This window comes from Quercus lobata, chromosome 3 (genome assembly GCF_001633185.2).
Source record: "Quercus lobata isolate SW786 chromosome 3, ValleyOak3.0 Primary Assembly, whole genome shotgun sequence".
NCBI classification, from domain to species: domain Eukaryota; kingdom Viridiplantae; phylum Streptophyta; class Magnoliopsida; order Fagales; family Fagaceae; genus Quercus; species Quercus lobata.
Genome location: NC_044906.1, coordinates 48,465,413 through 48,475,232, shown reverse-complemented (window position 1 = coordinate 48,475,232; position 9,820 = coordinate 48,465,413). Strand labels below are relative to the sequence as shown.

The 9,820-nt window shown below is 35.4% G+C and overlaps 1 protein-coding gene across 1 annotated transcript; it reads right to left on the bottom strand.

The window, feature by feature from the left end:
• Positions 1-327: 327 nt before the first annotated feature.
• On the bottom strand, positions 328-2,588 carry LOC115980984. Its single transcript, XM_031103174.1, has 2 exons — positions 1,890-2,588; positions 328-519 (listed from the first exon to the last, which is right to left on the bottom strand). Exons 1-2 carry the CDS (start codon positions 2,586-2,588, stop codon positions 328-330), a joined length of 891 nt encoding a protein of 296 aa, XP_030959034.1.
• Between the last annotated feature and the right edge of the window lie 7,232 nt (positions 2,589-9,820).

Sequence of the window (9,820 nt, the reverse complement as noted above, 5' to 3'; positions counted from 1 at the left end):
TCTCTGACACTTATCGGTCCATTCGAATGCTTTTCTAAGAACCTTAAAAAATGGTAAACATTTGTCAGTGGCTTTAGAGACAAACCTGTTAAGTGCAGCAACTCGTCCAGTGAGGGATTGGATTTCTTTGGTATTTTGCAGAGGCTTCATGTCCAGTATTGCTTGAATTTTATCAGGATTCACTTCAATTCCTCTGTGGGAGACTATAAAGCCAAGGAATTTCCTTGATGATATTCCAAAAGCACATTTGCTAGGATTCAGCTTCATGTGATACTGTCTCAGTGTGTCAAATGTCTCTTGCAGGCCGTCTAGATGCCTTCCCTCGTCCTAACTCTTCACCAGCATGTCATCTACATAGACTTCCACATTCCGCCCAATCTGCGGATGAAACATGTGGTTGACCAATCTCTGATATGTCGTCCCTGCATTCTTTAAGCCAAATGGCATCACCTTATAACAGAATAAGCCTTGACTGGTGACAAAAGATGTTTTCTCTTGGTCTGCCTCGTCCATCCTTATCTAATTGTATCCAGAAAAAGCATCCATAAAGCTAAGCAACTTGTGGCCCGCAATAGAGTCTACCAACTGGTCAATGCGTGGCAGCGGATAACTATCTTTGGGGCAAGTCTTGTTTAAGTTAGTGAAATCTACGCACATTCTCCACTTGCTGTTTGCCTTTTTGACCATTACTACATTAGCTAACCAATCCGGATAGTACACTTTGCGAATAAACTTCGCCACAATCAACTTTTGGACTTCGTCTTTGATAGCATCATCTCTCTTAGGGGCAAACACCCTCTTCTTTTGTCGCACTGGCTTGGAGGAAGGACATACATTTAGACAGTGGGTAATGACACTAGGGTCTATACTCGGCATGTCCTCATGACTCCAAGTAAACACATCAATATTCTTCTTCAAAAACTAGACAAAGTCCTTCTTAATCTTCTCTTCTAGATTTGCTCCAACCCTGGTACACCTCTCAGGGTTATTTTCATCCAAGAAAATATCTTCCAATGCTTCGGTAGGCTCTACTACACCTCTCAGGTAACATTCTCTTACTGCTAGTTGGTCTCCTTGTACCTGCCATACTCCATGTTCTGTTGGAAACTTGACTGATAGGTGGTAAGTAGAGGTAACAACCTTCCAACTATTTAAAGTTGATCTTCCAATTATGGCGTTGTAGGAGGATGAACAATCTATCACAAGGAAGTTCACATCCTTGGTGATTTGTCGTGGGTATGCCCTACTACCACTGATAAGGAAATAGTACCCACGGGTTGTACCTTCATTCCACCAAACCCTACTAGGGGGGAGTTTACTGGACGGAGCTAGTCTCGTCCTAACCTCATTTGCTGAAAAACTGGATAATATAAAATGTCTACCGAGCTTCCGTTATCCACTAGGACTCTTCTAGTTGTGTAGTCAGCAATAAGTAAGGAGATGACGGTAGCATCATCATGTGGGTGATGAATTCTCTCAGCGTCTTCGTCCGTGAAGGTGATTACTTGTTTGTCCGTGGACCTTGCTCTCGGGGATCTTCTAGAAAGTTGGATGCTCTGCACTACTTTCAAGTATGCTTTCTTGGACTTGGACGACTGGCTTGTCGAACTTCCCTCTATAATGACTCTTATTTTTTCGAGCGGTGGTCGCGATGATTCTTCCATCTTTCCTTTCAGTCTCTCGTCCCTCTGGTCTCGTCCAAGGAAATTCCTCAACTTCCCTTGCCTTATGAGATTTTCAATTTGCTGTTTTAAATCAAAACACTCGTCTGTATCATGACCATGATCCCTATGGAAGCGACAATACTTGTTCCTATTGCGCTTATTGGGATCTCCCTTCATTTTCTCCGGCCACTTCAAGGAAGGATCATCCTTGATTTGCATAAGGACCTGCTCAAGTGGCATATTCAAAGGGGTATATTGCTGGTTCTGTGTTGAAGATCCTGGCTTTTTATTATCTCGGTCTTTCCTTTCTTCCGTCTGTCCCTTCTTTGGATGAGAGCCTTGCTTGGGATGGCGACTGGGGTTTGCCTTTACTCTCTCAAATCTCTTTCTCTTCTTAGTAATGATCGCGTCTTTTACATTCATAAAATTTTGAGCCGAATGGACGAGTTCGACCACGGACTGAGGCTCTTTTTCATAAAGTTTATGTATAAATAAATCCGAATTCACCCCATTATGGAAGGCCGCCAATAGGAGCTTATCATCTGTTTCGTCCACACTCAGGGCTTCTCTGTTGAAACGGGTGATGAACAACTGCAGGCTCTCTTTCTCCCCCTGCTCTATGGTTAACAAGCTGGACGAGGAACGCTTGTGCCTCTGTCCCCCAATGAAATTATTGACAAACAACTTGCTCAACTCTTCAAAAGAACTTACCGAATTTGGGGGTATTTTGCTGAACCAAACTCGTGCTGGGCTCTTGAAGGTAGTAGGGAAGGCTCTACACATTATTTCGTCGGGCACCCTTTGAAGAGCCATGGTAGTCTTAAAGGTGGCGATGTGATCAAACGGGTCGCGCGTTCCATCATATGAATCCAAAGAAGGTAACTTGAACTTTGATGGTAGAGGGTGACCGTTGATGGAAGCCATAAAGGGGGAATCAGTTCTGTGAACCAAATATTCTATTGGATTCGCCCTCCTCATATTTTCTTTCATTTCCTCTATGACTTTCTTCATTTGGTCCATCTCTTCTTTCAAGTGTGGTACCGTTCCTGAAGTGGTGCTTCTTAACTGACTTCCAATTTCAGTATTCTCTCTATCATCATGACTCTGTGTTTGTCCTTCTTCTTCACGTTCTTCATGTGTCTGCTTCCTTAGATTAATCTCCATTCTTAACTCTTGGTTTTGGCGAGTCAACTCTGCCATAGCGGCTGCCATAGATTGCACATGTTGGACAGATGATGTCTGTATGACCGGTGCAGATTGGCGATCGCGATGAGGGTTGCTTGAAGCATCCCTGCTTCCCTGATGGCCTAGGCTAGTAGCCTTCGACCTGGTCCGAACCATCAACCTTTTGTCACGGAGAAGTAAACTGTAAAACAATCTTCTTTCCCACAGACAGCGCCAATTGATAGTTCCTTGGATATCAGTAGGTTGATAAGTCTCGGGTGCTGATGATCTTAGGGCTGGATCCTGAAAACAAAACACTGAATCAGAGGAGACCGGTAAGGACGGACGAGACTATCAAGTACAGCTCGTCCTTGTCCAAATGATTAAGGATGGATAAGCTTCCCATGGGATCTCGTCCGTCCAAAGACGGACGAGATTAACAAGGACGCTTGGGACGATCATCTCGTTTGCCTGGTTCACCCTAGCTAGTCTTTCATTGGACGAGTTCAGGAGCTGGTGTTTTTTTGTGACACCATCAATTGGGATTTTGAAATAAAAAAATAAAGAAGAAGAAGAAGAAGAGGAGATTGTGTGAATAGTGTCAATGGTGTGGTAAAATCTAAAAATGCGTAATAATGGCTAAAGTCTAAAGTGAGAGTTGGTGCATATTCTTTAGGTGCAAGATTGGTTGTTTTAAGTAGGACAGGTTTTGTTTCCAACGTGAGTATAGTAAGGAGTGAGTGGTTTAGTTAAAATGGGAAGTGAGAATTAATAATTAAATAGGGTTGGTTTGACCGGCCAGATCATGTACACTAATAAGTGACTTGGTAAACTAAGTTTCAAATTTAAACACTGGTTCTTTGTAACGATTTTGTTTTGTTTGTATATATAACCATGCAACACAATACTTGCTAACCAATAAAGCTCATGTATAAGTAGCAATCACCAAAAATCATTGTTGATGGTGTTTGGCTATGCATGATAATCTTATTATCCAAAATTATTAAAGAGTTAAAGCAAAAATTGTGGAATTGAAAAAAAAAAGTATTTAATATTATGGGAATAATGTTTCTTTCTCTTATATGAATGATGCGTCCCATCATAAATCGAACTAGTGATATCAACTATTGTGTGAGAGGAGAGGAGGAAGCAAAACATTATTCCCAAAGTACTTAATTAATACTTTTGTATTTTTGAATTGTTAGATGCTTCCTATAGGCTGACTTAACATATAGATTGGGGTAGTTGGCTCCTCTTGTTTAAGGTTCTCAAATAGTTTGTGAGTGAGGTTGTTATCTATTGAATACAAATCCAATGCCTAACTTTGGATGTTCTATTTATGTTCCACTAACTCTACCAAAGGAATATGTAAAGTTACTTATTCAAAATTTCAAATCCCTAAAACTCCATTCGTGTCAAAAGTTATAACAACAAAAATAATAATAATACTTGACTCACCTACTGGAAATTAATTTATTGGAAAAAGTACCAAGGATATGAATAGCAGAAGTCTCTAGTAATTGATGTTTGAGAGTGGAATTTGAAATAAAATAATAGATGAAAGGATTCTAATGTGGCGTTTGGTACGGGTTAATGTTTTAGGATTCTCAAAAATGTTTAAAGATTTCAATATTTGGTTGCAAATCATGATAGGGAATCAAATGCTAGGAGAATCTAAATTCCTCCTTTAAACCTCTCTCAGTAGGAATGTAGATTCCCTTTAAAACAGGTGGATATTTAGATTTCCAACCATAAAGGAAATTGTATCTTTTATAAATTGACAATTTTAACCCTTTTTCCATATCATTTAAGCAATTAAGATAAAATATAAAACAAATCATCAATATCTTTTCTCTTATCTTTATCTTTTTCCGCCAAAATAACATAAATAGGATAGACATAATTAATAGTTTATATATATATTTTTTCATTATTTATTTAGAGGAAGATTTTTTTTAAAGGACTTGGTAGTTCACATTCAAATCTAAGGATAGAATGAGAAAAATAAATAATTCATTTAAGATTCTTGGGAATAAACCAAATATTATCATCTCACATTCCTAGGAATCTTAAGAGATACCTAATAAAACCAAACATAGGAATGGCTATATTCCTAGGCATTCAGATTGCAAGGAATCACATTCCTAGGAATTTGGATGCCAAGAGTAATGTACATTCCCCAGTACCAAACGCCACATAAGTGTTTGTTTAAAATAGCTTATTAGTTAAAACTGAGAACTTTTTACTGAAAGTGTAGAAAAAATGTTAAAAAATAAGTTGAATAATACAATGAAACCCATGAATAATATCAAAAAGTACAGTGAGACCAATGAATAGTATTAAAAAGTGCAGTGAACCCATAAATAGTAGCAAAAATAAACTGAAAGTGGAGATAAGCTGAAAAATTCAGCTCATCCCAAACGCACACTAAATTAAGTAATAGCCTAGCAGGAATGACGTTTTTGTGTCTACAAAAGGAAAGGTTAAGCATGCAGCAACTGGCCCATGTAACAAAGAAAGCCATCTTAGAGAAACAAAAAAACAACAGAGAATGACACAAAGAAAGGTATGTTTAAGACTTTAAGTATACCATAGCACTCGTACCCATTCTTAAGTATGTTTTCATTGCGTTCAGCACAAAACAAACAAAAAAAAAAACGTTTTCACTTTACTTTAGGCTATAGCAGAGTCTGTAAAAATTTCTAGAGGCCCAAGATAAATATAACAAATTTCTTGAATAAAAAGAAGTTTTTTTTTTTTTTTTGGAGAGGATTTCAACTTATGGCGTTGGCTCCTGATGATAGCTATTTATCATCAGACAAAAACACCAATCAGTTTTTGGTATAGGCAGGGATTGAACCCTAGATCTCTTATTTAACCATCTGAAACTTTACTAGTTGAGCTAACTAGAACCCACTTGAATAAAAAGAAGTTAATGACCAATTTATCTTATAAGAAGTTAATTATTTACAATTGATTTTGTACAAATCAATGTCTTATTCTAGTACAACAAACACTATATAAAATTCATTTGATAACCATGAGTTCTGTATTGGTATCATCCAATTCTAAGATATGCTTGACAAATTTTGTCTTAACAGGATAATACCATATCGATGGTTGTAATCCAACATCACGTTTTGCGTAGATTTACATCTTTAAGCTTTCCTTTGAGGTGTGTGTGTGTCTATATATATATATATATATATATAAAAGATAAAAACTCTACTCTAGTCTAATCTAAGTGTATATGTGTGTAAAGTTCTCTCTTGGAGACTTGAACCCCGACCCTTGCCCCCCATACCACACAAGCACTTATACTTGTGAAGTGACCTTCATCTTTGAAGTTTAATATCTGAAGTTTCAACATTTGGCACAAAAGATCGAGGTTTTTGAATTTTAAACCTTTTTTTTCTCTCTTAAACATTTATAATTGTATCAAAACCTTTTCTTTCTTTAAAAAAAAAAAAAAAATGTTGTGATCAGTCAATTAAATAATTGTTTGTCACCAAACCATTAAAAAGTTAATTATTTGTCATTATCTCAAAAACTCCTAATATTATCTATACTATTGATAAGAGGATTCCCCTATTTCGTCTTTAATTTTTGGTGTATCAAAATATCGTCATACAAATTCTGAAATAACATACCCTTTAGTTTAATTTTTTTCCAGCAAAAAATCAAAAAATGTTAAAACAGTAATACAGTCTCACGTACAAAAGGAAAAAAAAAAAAAAGTATTCAAATGTTTGATTCCTATCGGTATTTGTTATCTATTTGAATTCAAATACTGCAATTATCTTTATAAAAAAAAAATACAAAATCACTTCTTCCAAAACAAAAATTACTATCTCATGTAAAAACTACTTATATCATCTTTCTTTTGTTTAAATCTCAATTTTTTTTACTTATCACAATCAATAAATTCAAATGCCTCATTGGGTTTCAATTTCTTATAGTTTTTTATCTCATTTTTAAACATTGTTCCACGTTACCTTATCTCAAAATACTATTATACATAAACAACTATTATATAACATAAACTCAATAACACTTTTTAAAAACTAATCTATCTTCACGTTCAGCTACAAGTTCACAACATTGAAGTGTTGTACAACACTAGTCAATAACTTGCTATCAACAAAGCTAGAAAACTTGCTATCAACATAAAGTTACAACACTAAGCGAGAGAGTAATACAGAGAGATAGATAGATAGGTATTATGAGATTTTTGTTTTTATTGTGATATTGTTTTGTTAAACATTTTAATAATATCATTCAATTTTTACTAAAAACTATTTTGATTTAATGAGATAAATTTATTTGTAATTTCAAGTATATTTTTATTAACGAAACAAGTTTTATTAAAAACAATTGTAATAGTTGTGGTGGCAAATTAACAAGAAGTTAAGTTTTATAAGGAGGGGCGGGGCTTCACGGGGCCCCAAGGAGTGGGGATGGCAAGGATCGGACAAGAAAATTTTTTTCTATCATGCGAAGCGGGGTGGGGATGGCTTGGATGGGACAAGGAAATTTTCCCTATCATGCGGAGCAGGGCAGGGATGAAGTAAGACAAAACCATGTGAGACGGGGGTGAAAACCCCATCCTTCGAACCCACCCCACCCCATTGCCATCCCTACTTATGACTTATAAATTTAATTGTTATGACTTAAAAATTATTTCATGGAATGTATTTAGAAATTAAATAGTCAAAATTACCGTTTTACTCTTGAGATGTGAAATGACCATTTTGTCATTAGATGATGTAAAATGTAAGTTGCAAAATGGGATGTCTAGTGTCTACAATATTTGGAGCTTTTTTTATCCACAACATGACCAAAGCTCATCCAATTTTTGTTGGTTCATGGGTTTAGATTTTCAAGCTCCCTTTTTAGGCCTAGAGAAAAATGAGGCCTGAATGGTTGAACAGGTTCTTAAATCTTAGGGTCTGTTTGGTAGAAGAATTTGAATAATGTTGTTTGTATTTTTTGGAAATACGTGTGGGTGAAAAAGTGTGTGAAATTGCGTATAATGTTGTTTAAAAACTAAAAACATGTTGCTAAAATGCTCTACCAAACAGGCCCATAATCTCTTTCTTCGTGGTAAAACCCATAAACCTTGGAGCACAAAAAAGCACCGCCCCTGAACAACTACTGCAACAAGTTATGAGAAAAAAGGCTAATGTAGCAGGTTTGAGGTTGACTCTGTTGTGCCCCCTTTATTTTTGTCTACATGGAACTAACAAAAGAACACGGGGGGATTAAGCAATCGCCGTAGACAGTGTCTTTAAATCTATAACACGCTTTCTATGCTTACCTATGAATTATATTTATACCTAATCATTTCTTAATTCCACCACCAGGAATAATTTTTCAGGTCAAACACTTCTTGTCCCAAACCATAGATATTTCATAAAACTGAAATTAAGCAGCAATAGTTTAGCCAAATAGAGTACTTATCTTCCATTTCTAAAATTAAAGTACGGTGATATGTTTTATAAGGCTAAGACCTTTTTTTTTTTTTGGAATAAAATGAGGCTAAGACTTCAGCCACTACTGCCCACTAGAAATGATATTTCAGGCAGCCTGTTTATTCTAGGGTTTATTTATAATCATCACTTCCATCTCGCTATAAATGAAACTTTACAAATGATACTTATATAATTTTTTTTTTGTGATACGTATTTTAATTAAGCAAAATAAATTTAACATATTTGTTAAAATACTCAAGATAAAGTTGTAGATGTAAGTACAGATAATATTAAATAAGTACATGGCCTGATGGCCCGCCTAAGAGTTAGGGAAAATTGTTATTTTGTTTCATTAAAATACATGCCGTTTGCAAAGTTCTATGTATTATGAAACAATATTTTCATAAACACACATAATTATATATTGAAGTGTAAAGTCGTGAGAGTGATGCATCCGCTAGTTTATACTTAATTTACAGACACTACCGTAGTTTTAAGAATAAAAAAGCATCAAAGCTGAAGCCAACTCAAACGTAGTGGCCACTGAAATTCTGCAAAATTGAAAATTTCAACTCTAGCTGTAATTTTATATATAGCATGGGTGGCTTATTTTTCGACATTGTTGATTCACATTACACGTAAATGCTTACTATATTGACAATAATTGCAATAATGCAATATAAACTAATTAATGATTTGAACTTGAAAGTTTACTTGAAAAATTCAGAAGTGCGAACGTCTTATGCTGCATCTGGCAACGACTTCTCTCGATTGGAACCTCAATTAATAAATATGGATCCCCACTTCTTCCTAGAGCGTGACAGATTATATAATGACATCTTTCTTTGAGGACACGGTAACCCACCAATTATAACGATACATTCATATTAAATTCCTTACCGTTCAACCCCACTATTCTTTTAAGAATTTATTTGTTTTTCAACTTAGTTACAATAATGGAGAATAGAGATATGAACCCTAGTATGTACGTGTGTGTATATATAATGCTACGTACTAAAAATTTTCAAAATAGTTGAGATAGCATATTATATTAGTTAATTTTCACATAGGTTCATCACTTATGATGCTTTGTAATCTACCATATATTTGTAAAAAATGTTGTATCTCTAGAGTTATTAATATGAAAATTGAAAAATGAGTATTACTCACTAAAATTAGGAAAAAATAGGGTTTGTGCTGAGCTTATTGTGCATACTCTGATTCACTCCATCTTTGTTTACTTCTATACTTATTCTCACTCCTACCACGCACATGCGCACGCACACTTGTGTGGCCTTAGGAGGTTTTGTTTAAAATTTATGAAATATAAAGGTTATGTTCATATGTACTGGAATTTTAATTCGTAAAATAGTCATATTTTAAGTTTCCGCACAATTTTATCCATGTCAAGGGAATAATCTCTTTGCCAGAATCTAAGAAGCTTAAATCTTAGGTTATCTAAACCTTCTGTTGCCTTGGCCTGGTTGAGTGGTTTTTCTTAACCCTCGGTCAAAAGTTCTG

Excerpts from the sequence above, each read along its gene's own strand:
- LOC115980984 (XM_031103174.1), bottom strand. The coding sequence starts at position 2,588 with ATGGCTTCCATCAACGGTCACCCTCTACCATCAAAGTTCAAGTTACCT. Across the intron at positions 520-1,889 it reads TGAATATGCCACTTGAGCAG|ATAAGGATGGACGAGGCAGA; the intron begins GTCCTTATGCAA and ends GGATACAATTAG.